The 25,866-nt window shown below is 57.3% G+C and overlaps 1 protein-coding gene across 1 annotated transcript in view; it reads right to left on the reverse strand.

Annotated features, from left to right (window-relative positions):
* Window positions 1-25,866, reverse strand: part of ASS1 (argininosuccinate synthase 1) — a 55,918-nt gene that overhangs the window by 24,305 nt on the left and 5,747 nt on the right. The window contains exons 3-9 of the mRNA XM_012457972.2: window positions 24,389-24,498; window positions 22,355-22,423; window positions 19,190-19,378; window positions 13,240-13,296; window positions 10,468-10,542; window positions 5,859-5,929; window positions 5,192-5,222 (exon numbers count right to left, since the gene is read on the reverse strand). Of these exons, the coding sequence (XP_012313395.1) occupies window positions 5,192-5,222; window positions 5,859-5,929; window positions 10,468-10,542; window positions 13,240-13,296; window positions 19,190-19,378; window positions 22,355-22,423; window positions 24,389-24,493 (597 nt within the window). The 5' untranslated portion in view covers window positions 24,494-24,498. The remainder of the gene's footprint in view (window positions 1-5,191; window positions 5,223-5,858; window positions 5,930-10,467; window positions 10,543-13,239; window positions 13,297-19,189; window positions 19,379-22,354; window positions 22,424-24,388; window positions 24,499-25,866) is intronic.

Raw genomic sequence — 25,866 nt, forward strand, 5'->3', positions numbered from 1 at the left:
CAAAAGACAGAAAGAGGTGGGAGGATGACATGCCAGTCCGCGGACCCCTGCACCCTACCTCCCGCAGGGATCTGCACCCCTCTCCCCTGTCCACATCCCCACCAGCCGGTGGGGTCTGGCAGACACCCCAGCCCCCAGCCTAGCACCAGCCCCGCTTGCCAGGGGCCTGGGAAACAAAGGGGCTCAAGAAATCAGACAATTTTTCCCCTCAACTTGATCTCATCTTTTTCTTCGACGCCCCCACAGCTGGAGGTAGAATAGCAGGAGAGGAACAAGTCAGGCAGGAGAAAGTGTGACTTTGGAGGAGCGAGGCGGCGTTCCCATGGCTTCCCGGGAGCGGTACGCATGCTCTCGCCGGCTCGGGAATTGGGGTTTATTCTGCACTGACGGCAAAGCTAATGACTGCGTGTGACCCAGCAGGTGCTCCAGCAAGCCGAGCCGTCCCTGGGGTCCCCAAGGTTAATACTCACAGGGAGAAAAGAGAAGAGCAAAGCAAAAACCCATTTGAAAACACATCAACCTTTATGTATATTTCTTCTTGGGCGTGTTGGAAAACGGGCCTCTTATCTGAGGCGGTGGTGGAGGGGCTGCGTGCTGCCTGGAACTCTCGAAATTCCCTCCCACCTTTGGAGGCCCTGGCTCACCCAGGCTGCGGCTTGGACACTTGCCACTGTGGGGACTGGGGCCTCTTGGGCCTGACTGCTCAGGTCCCTCCCATGGGCATCCTGTGCCCGGGGCGCTTGTTCACCTGCTGACATCTAAGAACTGCAATGTCATCTTTACTTTAAAAAAACCTTTGCAGACATTCACCTGTCACTTCCCATCTGCAGGGTGAGTTCTCAGCAGCCCCATTTGATAAGAAGGTCCAGCGCTCTTACCCCATCTACACATGGAATCGAGGCTGAGCGGGAGGGATTGTAGCCGCAACTGTGAGTTCCCTGCAGGCAGAGACCACGTGGGACTTGTCCCCTGGCACCAAGGACAGGAGCCCCACGAGGTCCTCACCAAATATATGTTGGATTTCAGAGTGATGGGAAATACCCGTGCCAGGAGACTCGTCCTCCAGTCTCCCCATCCCCGCTCCTTCCAAATGCACGCACTGTCAGCCTCCACGTTGGGCTGAGGCTCCCTTAGGAAGTCCGGCAGGAGAGAAGGTGACAAGCAACGCATTGAATACAGTTGACAGTCTGGCCCAGCGCTGGTGGAGGTGGGAGGGACCTGGGCTTGGGCGGGAACGGGGCCCTTGCACGGGCACCCTGGTTGGAGTTAAGCCCAGGCTCCGCAGGTCTCAGTCTGCAGGGCCTTGGAGAAGCTGTTTTGCCTCCTCCAGCCTCAGTTTCCTCATCTGTAAAACGGGGGAAATGATACCTACCCTTGACTATCTTACAACTTAAGTTTTTTAACTGGACATGAAAATACACAAGAAATCAGGGAAGGCCTGGAACAAACTGGAACGTGCTCTGAAGGTAGAAAGGGCAGCTGGAATTCGCCCATGGAAGCACAGGCTCGGCCCAGTCTCCTCCTCCTCCTCCTGCTTGGATGGGGCTACCTAAGTGCCCTGGAGACTCACCTGTGGTCACTTGCCTGTGGCTCTATGTTAGAGTGACCAAGCGCCCTGGTTTTTCCTGGTTTTAGCACTGAAAGTCCTTTGTCCTAAGAAACCTCTTAGTCCTGGGCAAACTGGGACAATTGATTCTTCTCAACTCGGACAGGGACTGCGGTGGGTCCTCCACCCCCACCTCTAAGGTGCCATGTGACTCAGGGCCAGCTGTATCCCTGCATCGGTGCCCATTTGTGGGGTGGGAACAAGAACTCAGAACTTTCCCTAAAGACAGACTCCAGGAGGTAGGAGGCGCCCTGAAGGCCCTCCAGCCCGATGCCTCTATGGACCGTAGGGAAAGCCAAGGCCAAGAGGTGGCTTCTCTAAACCATGCTTTGAAGCTAGACGTAGGGACTCTTTCAGCCACCTTACGCCAGTTCCCAGCTGCTGTAGTAACCTCAGCTGAGGAACAGGGTGAGGCCTGTGGCCGGAGCCAGCCAGCATCACAGCCGCAGGCGGGCATCAGGGCTGGCCCACGGGGCCCTGCCAACTGCCACATTCCCTGGGCACAGGCAGGCCCCAAGGCCCATCCTCAGCAAAAAGGTGAAATGAACTGGACTGGATCTTGGGGTGACTGCACAACTCCACAGCCCCATCGCCATCTGCCTGGGACTCCCCCAAACCTGGGCTTAACTCCAACCAGGGTGCTGGTGCGAGGGGCCAGATCCCACCCAAGCCCGGCTCTCTCCCACCTCCACCCGCGCTGGGCCGGACTGTCAACTTATTCGGTGCGTTGCTTGTCACTTTCCCTCCCGCCACACTTCCAGACCGAAGTGCAGGCTGACAGTGCGTGCATTTGGAAGGAGCAGGGATGGGGAGACCGGAGGATGGGTCTCCGTCTCTGTCTCCACAGACTGCAGTGGAAGTCGGAGTCAGCTGTCCGGCGGGCACCTGACAGCGCCCATTACATAAAATAACTAAATAGAAATAAAATGACATTTGCTTTGCATTCCGCGGTGGCTCAAGCGCCTGCCTTTTTTTACTCTCCCTCCTCAAAGCCCAGTTCAAATGACAAATAGTTTGTTGCCGAGTATCAGTGCCATCTATTTATCCCTCCCAGCGGGAGGGCTCACTTCCAATGTCATCTGTGGGGGGGAGGAGAGAAGAAAGTGAAGAAAAAGAGAGAGGGAGAGAGAGTCGGGTGGGGGGTAGGGGAAAGGGTGAAAGAAAGCATGAAACAGGGCCCGGGAAGGAGAAATTGGGAGCAAATGGCCCATGAACTGAACCATGATGTAGAGGCATGATCGATGCTGAAAATGGTTTATTCACCCATCAGCTATGGCGGGCCGGCGACTGAATGAACTCTTTCACCGTGGGCCGTATGAAGTTAAAGCAAGTAAATTTCTATCTTTCTTCGCATTAGCTGCCTCATTGCCCTTCAATCAGCCCTCACGGAGGCAGAAAATGGCTCAGCCATCTGCCTTCAAGCCCTCCCTTCCGCAGGTCTCCTGGCTTTTTTTTGGAGAGGGGGAGGGGCACGGGTTCCCCAAGCTCTGTCCCCCTGAGCTCATCCCGAGGGGGACAGGGCTGCCAGGTCCAGGGATGCAAGGGTGCGTCCTGGCGTCGAGCCCCGCCCCCAGCACGAAGCCCTCGGGGAGTCCGCGTGGCTGCGGCAAACTCTCTTCCAGAGTGGCTGGACTCTGGGTGCCTGGGTGCCCCAGGTCTCTCAGCAGGAATGACGTTTCCCCGTGACTCACAACCAGCTCAGCCCAGCCCAGCCTTTCTTGAGAGGGGACACTGAGAAGACCTTGGACCCTTCCACCCATGAGAAGGGAGCATGGGACGACCCCAGCTCCACCACTGAGGGCTTGCCCTGTGCCAGGCCAAGCGCTTTAGATGCTCCAGGAGGGAGGTGCTGTGTTTTCCTACTTTGGGAGAGGGATACCGGAGGCTCAGAGAGGTTGAGTAACTTGCCCAAGGTGCATAGCAATAAGGAGGGAAGCTGGGGTTTAGACTTGGTTTCCTGTCTCTGAGACCCAAGTGTGGGTGAGGTAGCAGGATCCTTAATCCAGATTCTCTTTAGCACTGACTTCTCCATCCAATGCCCTGATGAGACAGGAGGCCCGGGAGGGGACAGGGCCGGCCACAGCAGCACAGTAACGTGCTCCAGGCCCAAGGGCCCTCCTGCACCTTCAGATGGGTGATTTCCCTCTGGTCTTGCTCTGCTCTCTCAATCCTGAGGTCCTCTATTCTGGGGGGCCTACTCTCTGCCCCCAAAGGCTGCTCACAGAGGCCACAGGCTGCTTGGAGAACGGCCGGGAGCAGTTTCCTGACTTGCTTGGGGCCCACAGGCCTTTGAGGACACCCTGCCTGGAAGCCACTCTGCGGGCTGGCCTCCCTGCCCCCCTTGGAGCTGACTGACTGGCTAATTAGGGTGGCTGGCCTGAGTGTTGTGGGGTCAGCAGAGCATGAACTAGAAAAACCCGTGACCAGCAGGCAGCAGCCACATGCAGGGGCCATCAGCCCCCAGGGGGCAAGGGTGCCGGCTCTCCTGAGTGACAGGTTTGGACAGGGAGGGGGCTGTGGGCAGTGGGGGAGCCACAGAGCTGGAGGGCACCAGCCCGTTCCCCTGTCTGAGCAGCTGGCGCACCGCACCGGGCCTCAGTCTCCTCACCCGTAAAGTGAGGATGCTCCCAGCCGGCGTCCTGGGAAGCTGAGCCAGGACAATGCCACCCCAGACCTGCTCCCCAGACATGGTGACTGCCATGTCATATTACAGCCAACACCAGGCAGCGGTGAGAGTGACAGACGCCAAGGCCCTGGGGAATCCTGGGCAGGGCTCTGGCGCTCCCCAGTTTCACCAAACTTCCCCGGGCACCCTCCCCTCCAGCTGGCCTTCTTGGTTCCCCCCCAGGGGGGGGCCCAGCTGCACCCCCTCAACAGGCACACTTTCCCACCCCCAAACCAGCCTCCCCAGGGCATGGGGCTGGGCCCAGGAATGAGACACAGTCCCCAGGGACAAAGAGATTTTTCTCTTCCCATGATAGATTTGGCCCTGCCTCCCCCACCTCCCACCGTGGGCAGGGGAAGACACAAAGAAGCCCCTACCCCCGGGAGAGAAACCCTAAACTTCAAAAAGAGCTCAGGGCCCAGCCCATCCCACCCGGGAGGCTTGGGATGGGATCAGGGTGGCCAGCGGTGGCGGGTGCGTAACACGGATCTGGACAAACGGGGCCTGGGGCTCTTGGCCATGCCCCCCCCCACCCCCCACCAACCAAGACTCCAACAGCACAGACTGGGAGCTCTGGGAGCTGGTGGGCACAGGCTGGGCCCTCCCCCAAGTGTCTCATCTGCCTAATTACTTCTTTATTGTCCCACAATCACACTCTCTATGCTGCCCTGAGATATTTCCTTCCCCTGTTCATCCCAGTGGCAATTAGAAGAGGAAGGGCAGGGGAGCTCTTCAAGCGGAGAGGGCGGATGGAGGAGGGCTGGTGGGGGGGTTGGGGAACACAGGCAGGGCTCAGCCCCAGCCACACGGCTGGCCCCGTGAAATTTCAAATTAGGCTACAAATACATCAGACAGCATCGGCACGGAGCAGCCACCACCAAAGGTGGCCGGCTGGGAGGAGATGGGGGTGGGGGGATTACCTTGGGGTTCTCCAGGATTCCAGCCTCGTAGCTGTGGAGGGGAGAGGAAAGATGGGGTCAGCTGCGGAGGGGCACGACATCCCCCCACCCTCCAACACACACACCCCATTGTGCCCACGAGCCTGGTCTGCCTTTTATTCTCTGCCAGAGCATCTGCTGCCAACCTGCCTGGAACATTCTGGGTCCACCACAGTCGCCCGTGGAGCCGCAGGTTGTAAGGAAGAGCTGGGGCCTTTCCCTCAGTCTTCTGGGGACTGCTCCAGGGCTCTGCACATGGTGGTGTGTGTGTATGTGGGGGGCTCTACCTCAGACGCTCTTCCCTGTGCCCCATCTGGGCCTCTTCTCCATCCTTGAGGTTTTAACCTGGAATGCCACCTCCTCCAAGAAGCCCTCTTTGATACTCCTGATGAGGTCAGGTCCCCATGATCTATCTCCCCAACAACACTGAGCAAAAGTGCAGTGAGGGCAGCGCATGAGCTGGGTGCTTCCACATCTGTCCTGCCTGAGGCCTCTCAGCTCCCCAAGGGCAGGGACCACTGATGTGGGGAGTCAGCAGCACATCCCAGTGCAGGGACCACGGGGGTGGCGGTCACCAGCACGTCCTGGGGCAGCGCATGGCTGTCCTTTGGAATGAGCCCAGGAGGACCGAGTGGAGGGCAGGCGTCACCTGATGTGCATGAGGTTCTCATCCATGCTCCACGGATTCTTGGGCGTGACCGGGATGGGAATCCCATGTTGCTGAGGAAAGAGACAACACAGGGCGGGGGTGAGGCGGCTGGAAGGAGACATGAGGGCAGTCCCAGGGCCCTGCTTCTTCAGAGAGCCCCAAACTCGGGCCCCCATTCAGACAAGACCCCGGCTACCTCCTAGTGTCAGTCACCTCCCTGTGGGGACCCTATTGCTGGACATGTCCCAGAGAAACCGCAGGACCGTGTGTCTGAGATGCTGACCTTGGAGATTCCTTCTGGAAGACTTTGAGTCTACACTTTAGGGACCCCTGAAGCCCTGAGCAAGTGGCCCAGGTGCTGGGCCCAGGTGTCCCAGCACCAGCTCACCAGGCCCGCCCCCACTCTACGATCTGGGGCTGATGCGAACCCTCTCCCACTGTGGACGAGGCAGTGAACCAGGGTGCCTGGCACCAGCTCCCATGTGGTGCACCCCGTGGACCCAAGGACAGGAGGGACACGGGGAGAGGCAGGGACAGCTTTCAGCTCATGGCCCGCACCTTCCGGGAGCACCCCTCCCCCAGCGGGCGCAACAGATCATTCTGCAGACCCGGCAGACTCCCCCGTCTCCACGGGACTCAGCTCTGGCTGTTTTCCTTTCTAAATGGTCCAGTCTGTTGTTACAGGACACCGACCTCTGCCCAGGATGCCCAGGCTAGAAAGGCTGCAGGTCACACATGGAAGGCCCACCTGACTCAGCCTTAAGGGGGGAGGAAGATGAGGCTGGTTGCCCTGGTGACCCGCACCACCCTTGCTGACACCCAACTGGAATCCAGCATGTGCACTCCAGCCTCTGCCTGCACTCGGACACCTGGCACTGCTCCCCCCGCCCCACACTTACCAGGCACAGAGTGTGGTGAAGGGGTCTTTCAGAGCCAGCAAGAGCGGATGCTCTGCCTGAGCCCCTTCAGCCCCTTGGCCCCACTGGGTCCCTGTGGGAACCACAGGCAGCCCCCACCAGGTCACATCCCCATCTCTCTCCTCATAGGGTTCACCCCACTCAGGCTCGTTCCCAAGACCGTGAGATTCTAGAGGCTCCTCCAGGGAGTGGCTGCTTCCCCTAGGTTTAGGGTTTTCTAGAAAGCCAGGAGACTCACTTTAAAACAGCCTGTAAGGCCGGGTGCGGTGGCTCACACCTGTAATCCCAGCATTTTGGGAGACCGAGGTGGGTGGATCACTTGAGGTCAGGAGTTTGAGACCAGCCTGGCCAACATGGAGAAACCCCATTTCTACTAAAAATACAAAAATTAGTTAGGTATGGTGGCACACACCTGTAGCCCCAGCTACTCAGGAGGCTGAGGCAGGAGAATCGCTGGAGCCCAGGAGGTGGAGGCTGCAGTGAGGCAGAAATAGTGCCACTGCCTTCCAGCCTGGGCAGCAGAGTGAGACTCCATCTCAAAGAAAGAAAAGAAAAAATCACGGAGGGCCCCAAAGAGCCTAAGCTGTCTTTTGTTTTTTTTTTTAAAGGGCATTTCAGTGCTAGAGCATAAGTTTATGTAGGTTATCTCAGCAACAGTTACCATATTAGGCTGGGCACGGTGGCTCACGCCTGTAATCTCTGCACTTCGGGAGGCCTAGATGGGCGGATCACGAGGTCAGGAGATCGAGACCATCCTAGACAACATGGTGAAACCCTGTCTCTACTAAAAATACAAAAATTAGCTGGGCGTGGTGGCAGGTGCCTGTAATCCCAGCTACTTGGGAGGCTGAGGCAGGAGAATGGTTTGAACTTGGGAGACGGAGCCAAGATCGCGCACTGCACTCCAGCCTGGGTGATGGAGCGAGACTCCATCTCAAAAAAAAAAAAGTTACCATATTAGAAATGAAGACAGAAATTCGAAAAAACAAAACCAGCTCAGGATTTACTCTAGAATTTGAGGACTCCAGTCCGCACTCCCGCCCTGTGCCTCAGCCAGGCATGGGCACCCAGACTTGTACAAGGCCAGGCTGGACCCTCCTTCCTCGCTCCTCACTCAGCTCAGCGGCTGGGTGCTAAGAGAAACAGCCGGCCAGCCTCCACGGAGCCTGTTTTTGGGGGGAGGTGTGGAAACACCCTTGCCTCCCTTCTCAGCGGGCCTCCCTCCAGGAGCAGGGCGAGGACAAAGGGCCAGTGACAGCGATCATCCCGAGACCGGAGAGGTTTGTGTTTCCGGCCTCTCTCTGTCCTGAGGTGCCTCCCACACACTCTCATTGTAATTGAGGAGAGAAAACAAAACGATCTCCAACACGTAGGCAACTAGACAACGTGAGACCATCCTGTTTCTAGCACCCACCTTGTAGTCTATCTAGCTCAAAAAATAATTATAGCCAGGCAGGGCAGCATAGCAAGACCCCGTCTCTACCAAAACAACAACAACAACAACAACAAAAAACCACACCATTAAAAATTAGGCCAGGCACGGTGTCTCACACCTGAAATCTCAGCATTTTGGGAGTCTGAAGTGGGTGGATCACGAGGTCAGGAGATAGAGATCATCCTGGCCAACATGGTGAAACCCTGCCTCTACCAAAAATACAAAAAATTAGCTGGGTGTGGTGGCAGGCACCTGTAGTCCCAGCTACTCGGGAGGCTAAGGCAGGAGAATCGCTTAAACCCCAGAGGCAGAGGTTGCGGTGAGCGGAGATTGCGCCACTGCACTCCAGCTTGGTGGTAGAGGGAAACTCCATCTCAAAACAAAAATAAAACAAATAAAAATAAAAAAATTAGCCAAAGCTGGGTGCAGTGGCTCACATCTGCAATTCCAGTACTTTGAGAGGCCAAGGAGGGTGGATTACTTGAGTCCAGGAGTTCAAGACCAGCCTGGGCAACATGGTCAGACCCTGTCTCTAAACAAATAAAAATAGAAAAAACAAAAATGAGCCAGATGTACTAGCGCATGTTTGTAGCGCCGGCTACTCAGGAGGTTGAGGCAGGAGGATCAGATGAGCCCAGGAGGTGGAGGCTGCAGTGAGCTAGGATTGTGCCACTGCACTTCAACCTGGGTGACAGAGTGAGACACTGTCTCTAAAAAATATTTTTATATTATGTGACAATGACAAGGATGGGTGGTTCTGAGTGTTTTTCCGTTGGACGATGGGCTGGGAGAGGATGGCAAGGGAAGCAAAGGCCTGCATTTTGTGAGTCCTCTGGCACCTTCGGCCTTGGCTACCTACGGGTCTTGAGAGCAGAGACCCCGAAAGCCCCACCGATTTTCGCCTCCTCCATTGGAATGCTGAAGGAGGCCTCATCCCTGCTCAGTCATTCTGATCAGTTCCCGGGTGCAGAAACCCAGCCTCTGCCTCCTTCTAGAACATGCTCAGATTCCCCACAATCATTTCTGACGAAACCCATCTCCAGGAGAGGGTGGGTGGCCAAGGGGGCCACGTTCATCTTTCCCTGGCAAAGTTTTCCTGCTCAAAAGGTTATCTGGGATGGACGCTGAGCTCAGCACCTTCTCCCCAAAACCTGAGAAGGAAGGATGCAGCACTCCCGGGACTCATCTATGCTGAAAAACCAGAAGCCGCTTTTGTCTGGGGACTTCACGGAAAGGAAGGGCACTCTGTGGATCAGCCCTGCCCTTCTCTATCCCGGACTCGAGGCCTGAGGTAGGGGCTCCAATTCATTGTTCTTAAAGATGAAACGCGCTACATAATCTATATCATCAAGGAGACGCGGGGAGAAGCCTCACCAACCCAGCTCCCTTAATAGCTCTGCTATTTGACAATTTGTTTGGCAACATATGGGCTTGCTCTTGTAAACTCCCCTCTTAATAATAAAACAACAGATGGCAGAGGTGGCCTTCCCTCCCAGCACTCCAGGTCTTAATGGGATGCTGGCGGCGGGGGCAGGGCTGCGTCCCTGCCGCGTCCCCTGCCACGCGACACCTTGGCTGCTGCGAGAGCTCACAGCGACTGCTATTTAAAAACGCGAGCAATTTTCTGGTGTGTGCACTGAGTCGCTTTTCCCCGGCCTGATTGATTGAGGCTGTTTGTCAAGGGCTGCCATCGAGTCGCTAAAAAGAAAGGTGCCCTGGGGAGCAGCTCAGGATCTTGATGCAAAACTTCTAATATGTTTTATTGCAACTTGTACTTCAAAAAGGGCGGATGCCACAAAAGGCTTTGTCTGCGACTGTCCCTTGGAGTGTCTTACCTGTTCCCGGGAAAGCACCAGGGACAATGAGTATCCAGGGAATTGGGGTGCCGAGAACAGCTCCCGATCACATCCCCGGCTGGCCACCCCCACTCACCACACACACACCTCGGAGGTGGCAAGCGGGGCTCTGGTGTCCGCCTCCCAGGGAGAGTGAGCCCTGTGTCCTCTGGCTCGGTGGACTGGGAAATGGCCTCAGAAAGGCTCCGCCCCGGCAACAGGCCTGGCAGATGACCACACCTCTGTGGGGTCGGCCCAGGGGACAGAGGCCACGTGTGCAGGCAGCTGGGGTGGAAGTTCAGCCCCCAGCACATGGGATCAGTCCTGGCCCAGGCCACTGGCTCGGACAGCCCCCAGAAGGGTGTGCCCAGGGAAGGGGGCGGTAGGCAAAGGCTGGGGGTGCTGGGGAGACGTGGCCATACCTTTGCGTATTCCATCAGGTCGTTGCGGCCCTTGAACCGGTTGTAGAACTCGGGCATCCTCCAGGGAGCAATGACCTGGACACAGGGCAAGGGCTGAGAACCAGGAGCGCCGAGCTTCGGGCTTCCCCTGGCCCACAAGCTGCAGCGCTGGCCTCTCCCGGGAGGGGCGCATGGGGGTCTCTGGCATGTCCCCAGAGAGGATGCTGTCACAGAGGGTGGGCAGGGAGCCTCATAAAGTAGGGGAGGACACGAACCCCCGCACCGGGGCCGGCTGGACAGAGCCTGCACTCCATGGCAGAATGGGGCTGTGTCAGGGGGAGAAGGAGGTCCCTGTTTCCTGGGCCTCAGTCTCCCCAGCGGACACCTGAGAGTTTGAACTAGCCGGGGCTCAGGGTCCTTGCCAGTGCCTTCAGTCACAGGGTCACTTCCATGATGCAGGGAGAGTCCACAGAGCTACACCACCGGCCTGGCCCCACATGGGGTCGGGGGCCCAGAGAGGCGTAGGCTGCCCCTCACCCGCTTCTCTGGGTGTGGAAGGGAAGGGAATGGGGAAGACTCTGAGCCTGGCTCAGGGACCAGGCTCATTGCACCTCAGCCTGAGCTGGGTAAAGGAGCCGCCCACTCAGCCCTGGGGTTCACCAGGCCCCTGCCTCTGAGCAGGACTCGGAGGCATGAGTGTGGGTTGTTGGGTTGATGGTGGTGCGGGGCGATGGAAGGGGCCCGCCAACTCCGCAACCCTCAGACGTACAATAAGCAGCTCTGGGGCCGGGCAAGGTGCCTCAAGCCTGTGATCCCAGCACTTTGGGGAAAGACTCAGGCAGGTGGATCACGAGGTCAGGAGTTCGAGACCAACCTGGCCAACACAGTGAAACCCGTCTCCACTAAAAATACAAAAATTAGCTGGGTGTGGTGGTGGGCGCCTGTACTCCCAGCTACTCGGGAGGCTTAGCAGGAGAATCACCTGAACCTGGGAAGCAGAGGTTGCAGTGAGCCAAGATTGTGCCACTGCACTCCAGCCTGGGTGACAGAGTGAGACTCGTCTCAAACAAATAAACAAACAAAAAAACAATGAGCAGCCCTGGGAAGACCACAGCCCCATCCCAGCTCCTGGAGCAGCTCGGCCCCCGCCCCAATCCCATCCTAGCGCCTGGGCTTGGCCTCTCAGACAAAGACCTGGAAACTGGCCCCCTGACCCCCAAGCTGCTGTGGGAAACGAGGGAGGGCCCCATGCGGTGGCGGCCTCACCGGCAGCAAGTCCACAAGCAGCTACTGTCCCCGCCACTCCGCTGCCTGGCGTTTGGGGTCAAAGCAGATCATTAGAGCTCATTACGGCTCACCTCCAGGCCGGACAACCCAAGCAGCTGCGGCCGGTTAAAGGGACAGGGGAAGAGATTCCTCTGAGAAGAACAAATGGAAACTCCTGAGAGCCCTTGGGGCCTTGGGAGGGGCAACTCTTCTAGGGCTTTGGCTCGAAGCAACGTCAAAAGAGCTCAGCCTCGGCCTCTACTGCGCACAGGTGACCACGAGCCTCGGGCGGCCATTCAGAGCACCTGAAATGCGGCCAGCTGGCGAGACGTGCCTGCGTCCGGCACATTCTGGGTCTTGACGACTCAGCACAGAAAAAAAAAAAAAAAAAGAATGTAAACATCTCATTAATTTCTTTACATTAATGACATGAGGAATGATATTTTGGATACGTGGGGTGGGGTAAAACATGTTATTAAAATGGCGTCACTTGTTTCATTTTGTTCTTGTTTTAAATATGGCTACTAGAGCCAGGCGCGGTGGCGCACACCTGTGATCCCAGCACTTAGGGAGGCCGAGGCGGGTGGATCACTTGAGGCCAGGAGTTCAAGACCAGCCTGGCCAACATGGTGAAACCCGATCTCTACTAAAAATACAAAAATTAGCCGGGTGTGGTGGCACATGGCACATGCCTATAGTCCCAGCTACTCGGGAGGCTGAGGCAGGGAGAAGCGCTTGAACTCAGGAGGCCGAGGTTGCAGTGAGATTGTGCCGCTGCACTCCAGCCTGGCGACAGGGCGAGTCTCAAAAAAACAAAAAACAAATTGGGCAGCTTTGCCACAGCGGTATGCATCGAACTCCCACTGCCCAGCCCTGGCCTGCGCCCTGCACACGGTGCTCCCGGAGCTGAGCGGTGCCCAGTAGACACTGGATGGAGATGAGTGAGCAAGTGAAGGAATGAACACACCTATCCGTTCACTCACTGACACCGGCCAGGTCCAAGGTCATGCTGGAGGGGTGGGGGTGGCTGTAACAGGCTGGGCAGTACCCACAGGTGCCCTCCTGCCGGGGTGACATGCCGCAGGCCAGGGCGCTTGATGCCCTGAGATCATGGTGATTCCCACCCCACGAAAGGGTCGGAGATGCTGGGGCCAGGAACAGGCATAGCTGGGGGCTCTGACCGGGGCTAGGAGGACTCCAAGCAGCAACCACATCCCAGCGCCATCCCTGCCCGCAGCTGGGGAATGCCAGGGAAGTGGCTGAAGAGCAGCAGGGACTGTCTATCCCGTGCCCCAGCCCCTGGACAGCACCTCCAGGAAGAATGAATGGCGGGGGAGAATGTGTGCCCCTGGAGCTGGCCCCAGCGAAGGGAGCCAGCAGGCTGTCCACCGGAGGGGCACCCCTGCCGTGGAGAAGATTCTGCAGCACTCTGCCTGTCCTGTGGAATCTCCCAGAAGCCTGTACCCTCCTCCCTACCAGGGCTGCCAGTACTCCCGCTAAGGGGAGAGCCACATCCTACCATCCTACCTTTATTTGAGGGGCCAGCGAGTAGCAGGTGAGCTCAAACCGGACCTGATCGTTCCCCTGCAATGCAGAACAGAGGACCGTCAGAGCCACGGGGTGGGGTTCTGGAGTCTGCGGGAGGAAGTGGGGACAAGGACAGCCCGTAGCAGAGACAGAGCTGGCCAGAGTGTGTGGACATGTAGGGTCCTGCAGTGTGGCTTGCGTATGTGTGGGCCTGTGGCAGGAGGGAGATATGCATGTCCGGGGACACGGCAGAGTGTAGGAGACGGCACACATGTCACGTGGGTGGGTGCAGGGCACGTCTGTCCCCTTGGGGCTGGAGGACCAGCTGCTGCTAGGACCTGGGAGGCCAGGCCCTGTTCCTGCAGCCCCTAGCTGTCTACACTATCGTCTCTTCCTCAAGGCTCCCACCTTTCTGACCCTGCCCTGCCCCAAATCCAGCTCACTTCAGGGCTGGGGCACCAGGGTGCTGATTCCCCCACACTGATACATTTGGGAACCCTGCCGAGCCTCAGTTTCCCCATCTCTGCAATGGCTGGTTTCAGGGAGGAGGTGGAACTAGGTGGCCACAGAGGGCCTTTTGTTCCTCAGCTCTTCTCTGCACAGAGAGGGAAACTGAGGCCCAGAGAGGGAAAGGAACCAGTCGAAGGGCATGCAGCCGGGGCAGGCCGAGGACCCGAGCCCAGGTCCCCAGCACCATGGCCACCCACTCGGGCAGGTCGTCTCACCTGCATCTTTTGCTGGCAAATGGAGACACCCTAACACCCTGCTGAGCTGTGAACGTTAACCCCGACACAGCTGGGACCACCGTCCACACTGATGCTGAGGAGGAGAGGAGGAGGAGGAGGAAGCGGCCGGGGTCGGCGCAGGCATCCGCCAGCCCAGCTCAGTCCCCGGAGAGAAAATGGCTGCCTGCATCTCCTGCTTCCCCACGGGCTCGCGGCCCGGAGGAGACGTAAGCGCTGTGGAAATGACAGAGGGGCCTTTCGCCTACTGTGAAAACTGCATGGGCGCAGCCAGGCAGCCGCGGGAATTACATGCTATTTTCCAGGCTCCCGTCAGGCGGCACCGACTCCGCAGAGCCTGGAGCCGTGTGTGCAGCGCAGGCCTCGCTGGCCTCACTCACCCTCCATGCAGCCCCTTTAGTGAGCACCTACTACGTGCTGTCACTCAGACAGCCCCCAGGGCCAGGGGAGCTGTTTAGCCCTGTTTTATGGATGAGGAAAGTGAAGCTCAGAGAGGTGCAGCCAATTGCCCAGGGCCACACAGCAAACACGCTCATCCTAATAGTTCACACTCAGGCGGCAGGCTGAGCTCCGTGCATAATGAACTCACTGAATCCCTCCAGCAGCCCCAGGAGGCAGGTTCTATCAGCCCCATCTTATGGATGGGGATGCTGAGGTGGGGGCGGTCACATTTGCCTTCCGACCCTAGGTTGGCCCCTTCCTGGAGGAACTAAAACGCAGCCTGGTTTTAGACGGTAAGGCGGGTCCGATCTTGCTCAGCCAGCTATTCCCCCCTCCACAGCTTCAAGTTTCCATAACACAAAGACGGCTTGTGCCTTGCCAGCCAGCCAGGCTTGGCCCCTCCAGACGCTTCTGTGGGGACCCCCATCTGTTCAGGAGCCAGAGATCCTTGAAGATGCCAAACAAACGCCTCCTTGGTTCAAACTCTGCCCTCCTCTCAGGCCAAGTGCCAAGGAGGCCACCACAAGACACCACCCCCAGGGCAGCTCCCGGTGCTTCCCAGGACAAGGGGACAGTAACGTCTCACACACGAGTGTCCACATGCTATTTGTGCACACATGTGTAAACATGTGTGTAAACATGGGCCCGCTGGGACTGGGGGGCCGGGGTCTCCCATCTGCCCTGGGGCAGCCATACAGATGGTGCCATTTACAAAACTCCTGCTCCCCTGCCAGAGTCTCAGAATCATATTTCCAGGCCCTCTTCCAAAACTCGGGGGAGACAGGAGCCCCACAAGGGCCACCCAGCTTGAGTAGCTCTCTGAGTGGGCAGGGGTGGGGCTGGCCGCAGGGGATGGGACAGAAAAGGGTGGCTCGGTTTCTGCACCAGGTGCTGTCTGGAGGGCACTGGGAGGGAGGCTGCCTTGGCCTCTGCCTCCAGGCTGGGCTCCGGACGTTCCCGTGGCCTGGATGCCCTTCCCCCTCGCACCCCAGGCCAATGTGTGCTCCCCCCAACATTTCCCTGTCACGTTCCCTGAGTCCAAAGACCCGAGGGCCTCCGCCTGGCAGTCCCATGATGGCGCCCGAGGCGGTGCTGGGTGGATACCCATAGGGTCAGCAGGATGCTCGTGGACTGGAGGCGTTCAGGAGTAAATGCCTCAAAGCTGGACCAGCACCTCCAAGCCCTTGGATCCCACCCCCCACCAGCCTTCCTGGATCCCCAATCTCACCCCCAGTTCTCGAAAATTCTTTCCAGAGGCTGTTGGGGGCTTCCTGAGTACTGTCATAAAGGGAAACCGAGGCACAGAAGTGCGCCTTGCCTGTCAACCCCAGGAAAGAGGGCCGTGCCAGGTAGCACCTGCTCCGAGTCCGTCCCTCTTGGGTCCCCTTGAGTGTGAATGCAGGGATGCTCCCAATCCGGAGTGGCCACAGCATTACCTGGGTCGGGGGACGTTCTCAGAACCACGCCCTGCAGGACCAGGATGGGTATCAGAGGGCCCAGGTGGCGCTGCTGCCTCCTCCCCGCTCTGTCGGCCGATACGGCCTCAAACTCAGGCCTCTGGCGCCCTCTGGTGGCCGCATGGAGCGGCGCATACGGCTGCGGGTGGCTATTCCAGGCCATATGTGGGCTGATCTGGGGTGGGAGTCTCAGCCTGAACCCGGGAACTACCCGAGCCAGAGCAGACCCACCCACACTCACCCACGCACCCACCCATGCACTTCACCAGCCCTGAATGCCGCCCTACTGAACCTTAATGGTACCGTTGAAAAGACTTTCTCAGGGCAGGACCCCTCCCAGAATTCTGATCCACTGCCCTAGGCTTGTATGCCTCCTGGGACAGGGAGCTCACTCCCCAGCTCATTCCATTAGGCCAGATGGGTCCAGAGCTTTTTTTTTTATTTTGAGACGGAGTCTCCCTCTATCTCCCAGGCTGGAGTGCAGTGGCGTGATCTTGGCTCACTGCAAACTTGCCTCCAGGTTCAAAAGCGATTCTCCTGCCTCAGCCTCCCAAGTAGCTGGGATGACAAGCATGTGCCACCATGCCTGGCTAATTTTTGTATTTTTAGTAGGGATGGGGTTTCTCCATGTTGTTCAGGCTGGTCTTCAACTCCTGACCTCGTTATCTGCCCGCCTTGGCCTCCCAAAGTGCTGGGATTACAGACGTGAGCCACCGCGCCGGGATGGGAGCTTTTTTCTATAGAGCATACATCCACACCATATGCTGTCAGTGGGGCTTCCTATGCCCACAGGACCAGTCTGGTAATGTCACAATGAGGACGCTTCCTTCTTGCATATGTGCCAGGCCAATGCCGAGCGCTTGATTGGAGCCAGCTCCCTAACCACCCCATGACCTGGGTTCTATTTTCATTCCCATTTTGCAGACAAGGAAGCTGAAACTCACGGGTTAAAGTCACACGAGATGGAAGTTGCGGAGCCAGGATGTGCACACAGCCATGCAGGTCCCCATCCCGAATCCGGAAGCTCTGGGTTCTCCCTCCTGTGCCCTCCTCCTCTGCCCCAAGCTTCGCACGGATGGCAGCACACACACCACCCTGGGTGGTGACCCAGGCCTGCCCCACCCTCCGTGCCTGGTTTCCTGTCCTCATCATCCCATCACCCACAGCTGGAGTGACAGGGAACACCAAGGCCGCAGTCCGTGTGAGAAGCTTTCCGCAGCCTGTTCCCCAACATCCTGCAGGGGGAGTCACTGGCCACCCCCACCCAACCTGAGACCCCCTTCTGCTCCCTAATCGAATGCCCTCAGGATGAAGTCAAACCTCCCAGCATGGCCTCTGCCCAGTCCTGGCCCTACTGCCTCCTCCAGGGCAATAGCTCCCGCTCCAGAACCCCAGACTGACCATCCTTCAGGGCCTCTTGACACTCAGCCTTTGCACAGGCTGTTCCCTATGCCTGGCACACGCTTCCACACCATTATTCACTCCTCTAGACTCTCCTCAGCCCCTGCCTGCTGCCCCTGCAGCTCCCTGGCACAGACCCCCATTCCTCATCACACATCCACCTGCTCTTCTCTTGCTAGGACACGGGCTCTCTGAGGGTAGGCCATGAGGCCAAGAAAGTCAGCACTGTGCCCGTGCCAGCAAGCACCCAACTCCCAGCAGATACCGGTGCTCCAGTGAAGAAGCGACATGACTGGTGCCATCCTGGTGGGTGGCTGTCTGCAAGGCCACCCTCACATCATGTCTCCACCATCATCATCTTAGCTGCGTGTGTCCCAGGATCCGTTCCCACCATCGGCACCCTGACCAGCCCAGGGCAGGCGAGGTAGTGAGCTCCTGTCACTGGGGAGGTTCCAAGCCTTCTGACTGTGGGGCTGGGAAATAGTCAATTCCTGTACCAGGCTCTTGGCGCAGTGTGGTGTCCCCTGGCTGTGAGCGCTCAAGACTCGAGTCTTTATAAAAACATCGCTGACAGTTGCCAGCATCGTAAGGAATCTGGTTTCTCGAGGACTGCCTTCTGAAGAGCAGCAGGCAGCGGGTTTCCTGTCTTGCACCCCATGGGGGCCCCGCAGTCTGCACCGGTACACACGGCCCAGAGGGAAGGGGTGTGGACGGGTTGATTTGTGTCCCCACAAAATGATAGGTTCAACTCCTAACTCCAGTCCCTCTGAATGCGGCCTTGTGTGGTCTCGACAGAAGTGACCAGGTGAAGGCTGGGCGAGGTGGCTCGCACCTGTAATTCCAGCACTTTGAACGGTCGAGGCTGGTGGATCAGTTAAGGTCAGGAGTTTGAGTCCAGCCTGGCCAAGATGGTGAAACCCCGTCTCTACTAAAAATACAAAAATTAGCTGGGCGTGGTGGCAGGTGCCTGTAATCCCAGCTACTCAGGAGGCTGTGGCAGGAGAATTGCTTGAACCAGGGAGGCAGAGGTTGCAGTGAGCTGAGATCAAGCCACTGCCCTCCAGCCTGGGCCAGAGCTCTTGTCTCAAAAAAAGAAGTAACCAAGTTAACATGAGGTCATTGTGGGGCCCTAATCCAAGAGTGGGGTCCCATGGCAAGGGGGAAGGTGAACAGAGGGAAGAAGGGGCGAAGACACAGGGAAGACAGCCTGGGGAGACGGAGGGTGGGAGGGAGACGGAGGATGGGAGGGCGGGAGGGTGGGAGGGACGCGGCCGAACGCTAAGGGATGCCAGAGGCCACTGGAAGCTGGAGAGAGGACTGAGCCGGGAGGCCTCCCGGTGCCTTCAGAGGCTGTGTGGCCCTGCCCACGCCCGCACTATGGACCTCAGGCCTCCAGAACCTCGAGGTAGAGCAGTTGTAGGTTCTAAGTCACCAGTGTGAGACATTTTGTTACCCCAGCTCTGGGAAACTGAGACAGGGCATGACCCCCATCTTACAAAGGAAGACACAAGTTCAGGAAGCAGGGAAGGGCCCCAGCTGAGAACACCTGGTGAGCCAGCAGCTGAGCTTGGCTTTGAACCCCACTCTGACAACTTGGGGTTCCCAACACTTTCCTGTGTATCCCCCGGGACTCGTGCTGTGACCTTGGCCAGTGACAGTGTTCCCAGGCCTCAGCAGCAAGTCTGCCAAGTGGGGTGACGTCGTTCCCACAGCAAAGGGCGGACGTGAGGACACAGAACGGGCTTCAGGCCCCATGGTGCATGGAGCGCAGGGCAAGCGGTCACCCCCTCACTGGGGTCTAAACCAAGTAGCCGCCTCCACCAAGTCTGTCTGATGAGGGGCGCTCCTGTCCTTCCCACGCCCCTCCACCTCCACCTCCCTCTGCCCGGCCCTTCCCAGGTACCTCACCTTTCCCGTGGCACCGTGGGACACGTACTTGGCCCCCTCTCGCTGAGCGATTTCCACTTGTTTGCGGGCGATGCAGGGCCTGGCGAGAGAGGTGCCCAGGAGGTAGCGGTCCTCATACAGAGCACTGGACTGGATGGCCGGCCAGATGAACTCCTCCACAAACTCCCTGCTGACATCCTCAATGAACACCTGCGGGAAGAGAAACCCAGAGGAAGAAGTCGGCAAGGACAGGGGCCAGTTGGCATACAGAGCCCCAGGGGCCTCAGGTAGCCGAGACCTGCAGGGGGCCACCCAGACTGTCCCCAGTGCTTCTGCATCTGCAGTAGGCATCATTCATCAATCCCAGCACACTGCACTGTTACTCTCCCTCCTGCACTCATGGCAGACATTGCTAATCAATAGTGGTTGGTTTTCTTTTTTGTTTTTTTTTTTTTTTTGGAGTTGGAGTCTCACTCTGTTGCCCAGGCTGGAGCACAGTGGCAGTCTCGGCTCACTTCAACCTCTGCCTCCCAGGTTCAAGCAAGTCTCCTGCCTCAGCCTCCCTAGCAGCTGGGATTACAGGCGTGCGCCACCACACCTGTCTAATTTTTGTATTTTTTTTTTAGTAGAGATGGGGTTTCACCACATCAGCCAGGCTGATCTCAAACTCCTGACCTCGTGATCCGCCTCCCAAAGTGCTGGGATTACAGGCATGAGCCACCGCGCCTGGCCAGTTTTTATTTCTAATGCGATAAATATAAACAGATGTAATCCACAAAAGCTCTTTAAGGCCTTCAATAGTTTTTTTTTTTTTTTTTTTTTTGAGCCAGAATCTTGCTCTGTCACCCAGACTGGAATGCAGAGGTGCCATCTCAGCTCACTGCAACCTCTGCCTCACGGGTTCCAGTGATTCTCCTACCTCAGCCTCCCTAGTAGCTGGGACTGTAGGCATGCAGGGTTTCTCTACTAAAGAAACCAGGCTGGTTGGACAGGCTGGTCTTGAACTCATGACCTCAAGTGATCTATCCACTTCAGCCTCCCAAAGTGCTAGGATTACAAGCTTGAGCCACTGCACCCAGCCAAGGCTTTCAATAATTTTTTTTTTTTTTTTTGAGATGGAGTTTCACTCTTGTTGACCAGGCTGGAGTGCAATGGCATGATCTCGGCTCACTGCAACCTCTGCCTTCCAGGTTCAAGTGATTCTCCTGCCTCAGCCTCCCGAGTAGCTGGGATTACAGGCATGTGCTAACATGTCTGGCTAATTCTGAATTTTTAGTAGAGACAGGGTTTCTTCATGTTGGATGGGCTGGTCTCAAACTCCCAACCTCAGGCGATGTGCCTGCCTCAGCCTCCCAAAGTGCTGGGATTACAGGCGTGAGCCACCGCGCCCAGCTGGCCTTCAACAATTTTGAAGAGTTGATAAATTCTTGGTATTGCTTTTGCAACTTCCTGTGTATCTATAATTATTTTGAAAAAAAAAAAAAAAAACCTTTTTAAAAAATGAAATAAAAAGGCAAAGAAAAGAAACAAATCGGGACTATTTTTTTTTTTTTGAGACGGAGTTTCACTTTTATTGCCCAGGCTGTTGTGCAATGGTGAGATCTCGGCTCACCGCAACCTCCGCCTCCTGGGTTCAAGTGATTCTCCTGCGTCAGCCTCCCAAGTAGCTGGGAATATGGGTGTGTGCCACCAGCCCAGCTATTTTTTGTATTTTTAGTAGAGATGGGGTTTCACCATGTTGGCCAGGCTGGTCTCGAACTCCTGACCCTCAGGTGATCTGCCCACCTCGGTCTCCCAAAATTCTGGGATTACAGGCGTGGGCCACCATGCCCAGCCCATCCTAATGTTACATGCAAGAAAATAAACATTAAAAACTCCACATAAACTAGGGTGTGGAGGGTTCCCAAGACCGAAAGCTGTGAGAACTTCTCATCTAGAGTAAAGGACAAAAGAAGCTGAGCGAAAGCCCCGCCCCTGTGCTGCTGAGCGTGCACTGGAATCTTCAATGCTCAGGGGCCTTTCCTGGGCTCCTGCTCAGACAAACCCCTCCTCTCCAGGACTTGGGAGACACAGAGCCAAGGAGGGACATTCTAGTTCCAGGCCTGTGGCCAGTAGGTGACTTGGGACTGGGGCATTCACTCCCTCACGTGTTCATTTTAACATGCTAATCACCCTGGTAACCCTGCAGAAGCACCCCACAGAGGGGATCAATTGTGACCCAGCAGGTGGGCTGGTGGCCTTTCACATCGTCCCTGCTATGTCCTCTGCTCGCTCCTGCAAAGGAAGGAGCACAAGTGGCAGGGACTTCTCCATGGGGAGTCAGCACAGGTGAGCAGGGGTCATGATGACCCTGTCCACTATATATGCCCCACGGGAGACGGGGGCTGCTTGCCACATGCCTAGACTCACAATCGATGCAGTGGACTCAACTGGAGTTTTCCGATTCTGTTGAGTGAATGGAAGGATGGATGGGTGGACAGAGAAATAAAAGAGGGAGGGAAGGACACTTAGGGGGGTGATAGATGGATGGATGGATGGATGATGGATGGATTGATGGATAGAGGGTGGATAGATGAATGGCTGGTGGGCTGGATGAATGGATGGGTAGACAATGGAGGGATGAATGATGGGTGGATATGTGGATGGATGGATAATGGAGGATGGATGATGGATGAATGGATGGATGGATGATGGATGGATGATGGATGGATGATGGATGGATGGATGGATGATGGATGGATAGATGGATGGATGATGGACAGATGGATGGATAATGAATAAATTGATGATGGATGAATGGACAATGGATGGATGGATGATGGAATGATGGCTGATGAATGGATGGATGGATGGATAATGGGGGGATGAATGATGGATGAATATGTGGATGAGTGGATGAACAGAACTAAAAGAGGGTAAGAGGGTGCATAGATGGACAGAGAGATAAAAGCGATGGGCAGTAGGTGAGTGGGAAAGACACACTCCACCTGGATGGGAAGGTGGGTGGGTGGAAGAGGGCCTGTGGGGGGCGCAGAAAAACAAGAGTGTTCACACACCTGAGAGCAGCATGACTCTTAGAAGCAAGAAAACACATTGAAAGGGACAGGAGCCCTGGGGCGGGGGCATCCGCCGCCCTCCACATCACCACCCTGCTCCCAGCCCAAACCCCTGCCTCCCTCTTCGTACCTTTTTGGCCCCAAGCTTCAGTGCCTTCTTCCTGGCTTCCTCGAAGTCTTCCTTCTGGCCAATGTTGGCCTGAGGAGCAGAAGCAGGGAGGAGCCGTCAGCCCCTGGGCAGAGCCCTGGGTTCGCGCCGTCCGCACACAGCAGCCCCCACCCCTGATACAGACACAGCTTCCATTCCATGGACAGGTCACAGCAGGAAGAAAGAAGGACAAAGCCCAAGGCCTGGAGAGGTGAGAGTGTTCCAGGAGGCGAGACGGGGAGCTGGATTGTGGCGTGGTCTGGCCGGTGGCTTCCATGGGTTGGACACTGGCTGAGCCTGGCCCTGGCCACACAGGCCGCTGGGAGACAACCATTCGCTGTCATTGTTAGGTCTAGGGTTCTCCTGAAACTCATCTGCCTCTTCCAGAAAGTCTTCCCCGGCTGGTGCAAAGATTAGCTTGTCAGGACCTGCCCAGCCCCCAGCTCTCCTCCCCAGGCAAGGACCACGCCTTGGCCATCCTAAGGCAGCTGAGAGGCGGGAGGCAGAGAGGCTCGTGCTCAAGAACTTCCAGCTGTCCCTGTGGCTGATGACCTGACCTCGGGGCCCCACCGACGGCCCCTGTCTAGACACCGGCATGCTTCCTGCTGCCTGGACTCTGGCCTGCTGCCCAGATCCCGACCTCCGCCCTAGCTCCCTGCATTCCGCTCACCAGACACTGGAATCTTGCCAAGGCCCAGCTGCAGGGGCTTGTCCGAATCACGTTCAGCTTTTAACTCCCCCAGGTGGTAGCCCAGGGGCTCTGGCTGCCCCGCTGTGCTGCCTATGGTGACATGGATACACCCTGGGCTCTTTGCAGCCACTCAAGGCTGCGTCTCACCCACCAGGCAACTGTGAGCAAAGTGCTTCTTCCCCTGGGTCTCACTGTCCCTAACCTGAATGACAAGGACATTGGGCGCAGTTAGACATGGCATACTGGCTGCAAACAATGGCTTGTTTTACAAGAGCTGATCCTTGCCAAGCCCAGGGCAGGGCCCTGGGAGCCTCAGAGCTAAGTTTTGTCTGTCCAGAGACCCAGCCTCACTTCCTCCGGAAACAGAACCTTCTTTCCTGGGTGGACCCCATTCCACAGGGATGGTGGGGAACAAATCCTGCCCACTGTAGGAGTAGGCTCATGGCTCAAGCCCAGCACCCCACGGTGCAGCCATAGTGACTAATGCATTGTGGGTCTCCATGGGCCCCACTGTCAGAGCTGCTGGCCGAGCCCTCCTTTTCGGGAAAGGTGGGCCATGAGGGTGACCATGCCTGCCCTATGGAGAGGTCAAGAATGAAGCCACATAGAGCTGGAGACATCTGGAGAAGCACCTGGGTCCAGCCTTGCCTGAAGCCATCCTATCCCTGGACTTCTCGGTTATGTGAGCCAAGAATCGTCCTTTCTTTTTCTTCATAAGTTGGTTTAGTTGAATTTCTAAACTTCACACCCGAGAGTCCTGAATAGCATAGCCACACAGAGAAGGACTCAGAGGCTGTGGCCAGGTTCAATCAAAGAGGAGCTGGTTTGAGAGGGATGACTGCCATGGGCCGTGGATGGGGACGTGGCGTCACACACAACCCGTTACCTATGACCTATGTCCCATCCCAGAACGAGGTGACCTCCCGGGGTCGTTCCAGCTCAGGATTCCACAATCTTTGCTGAATTACCACAGGCTGACAATGTACTCTGGAGATGGAGAAACTGGGTGCCTCCCCAGGGCGGGCAGCAGGTCCCAGCCCACCGCCTCTCTGCAAGCAGCCTGACCCAGCAGCACCGCCAAGGTCACCTCTGTGCCCTCCCCCGCCCCCATCACCTGGCTCTGGAAGGCGTTTCAAGGATGCCCAATTTACAGGTGGAGAAAGTGTGGCTGTACAATGAGAAGCTATTTTCCCAGTTCCAGTTCAAGACAGGCTTAGAGAGGAGAAGCCAGGCTTGAAGGAGTGACAGTGAGCAGACAGGCTGACAACCCGGGCAGAGGCTGGCAGACAGACAGACACCAGAAGACACCCAGGGCGCTCCCTCACCAGGTAGGCAATGACGTCATAGCCTTGCTCCTTCAGCCACACGAGGATGCAGGAGGTGTCCAGGCCGCCGCTGTAGGCCAGAACCACAGAGCCTTTGCTGGACATAGCGTCTGGGGGGAGTCGAGGAAGAACCTGAGTGACGCTGAGACAGCCAGTGCCCTCCGCCAGCCCCTGCAGACGGCCCAGCCCCGACCTTGGCCTTGGACAGCGTTGTCTCCTGGGCAGGGCACCCATTGGAGGTCGGGAATAGATGTTCACCTTCAGCGCCTGCCACCCTCAGGGACCCTGAGATCGCACACTCTGCTCACAGCCCCACAGACCACGCTGGGGCCTGGAAATGCTGACTGCATTCCTAGGCCGGCCAGGGAGAGGCCTCTCTTGAACCTGATGCCCCAGCAGCGAAGGAAGGCGGCTGAGGCTGAGCAGTTTGGCGCAAGGCCAGAATGTAAAGAACGCACACAGGCGGATGTGGGAGGGGCCTTGGCACCCAGACTCTGGCAGCTGACACATCCCCTGTCAGAGCTGCTCCTTGCCAAGCCTCGGGCAGGGCTCTGGGAGCCTCAGCCGGATCTCCCTGTGCCCCTGAGCCCCCACTACAACCCCATGAAGTAGGCGTGGTCATCCCTATTGGGAAGGAAGACAGCAGGGCTCACGCTCAGAGAGGTCAGTGGCAGGCTCAGGGTCACAGAGCGCACGGGTATCCCTGCTTCCCCAGCATGCAGTGCCTCCTCCCACCTGCAGGTGGAGCAGGATGCTGTGGGGCAGGCGCCCAGCCCCAGGCCCTCCTACCTGGAACCCCATGGAACCTTCACTGGTTGGAATTTTAGGCATCCTGTCTCTTTCCAAATGTGAGAACCTCTGAGACAGGGGAGCACCAGGGACCCTGAGCACCTCTGAATTCAACTCTGCCAATGCCCAGTTTGGAGGGGCTCAGAGAGCAGCTCCCCCAGTGTGCAGGTAGAGAAACTGAGGCCCAGGGAGGGAAGGAGACAGCGGTGCTTCCCAGGGGCACAGATGGGAAAGCGGGCCCTCTGCAGCCGGGAAGCGGCTGCGGTCTCCCACCCTGCCCCACCCTCAGGCCTTCGTCTCCTGGTCTTTGCAGCCATGCTTCTTCCCCGGGGCCTCTCCCTGAATCCTGGGCTGTCCTTGAGCTCACCCTGCCTTCTCCACACGCCTCCCGTGGCCCTGAGCTTGGGTGCCGTTACGTGCCCACATTGCTGAACAGGAAACCAGGGTTAGGGAGATGAGGTCACCTGCCCCAGCCCAGCCTCCGTGGACACCTGGCCCCAGCACCCCACATTTCCCAAATGTTCAGGGCATGTTTGTTCTGCGTGGGAATGCTTCCACCTGAGTCTGACCAACGTGACAAGGTCAGAGTCACCCAGGCTCTTTATTAGACACTATTCGGAAGTGGAACGCAGAAGGGTCCCCCCGCCATCACCATTGCAGTGACGCAGGTGTCGTTATCCTGGGCGCTG

The sequence above is a fragment of the Aotus nancymaae genome, unplaced genomic scaffold (assembly GCF_030222135.1).
Source record: "Aotus nancymaae isolate 86718 unplaced genomic scaffold, 86718_ANA_hifiasm-v0.15.2.pri h1tg000003l, whole genome shotgun sequence".
Classification (NCBI taxonomy): Eukaryota; Metazoa; Chordata; class Mammalia; order Primates; family Aotidae; genus Aotus; species Aotus nancymaae.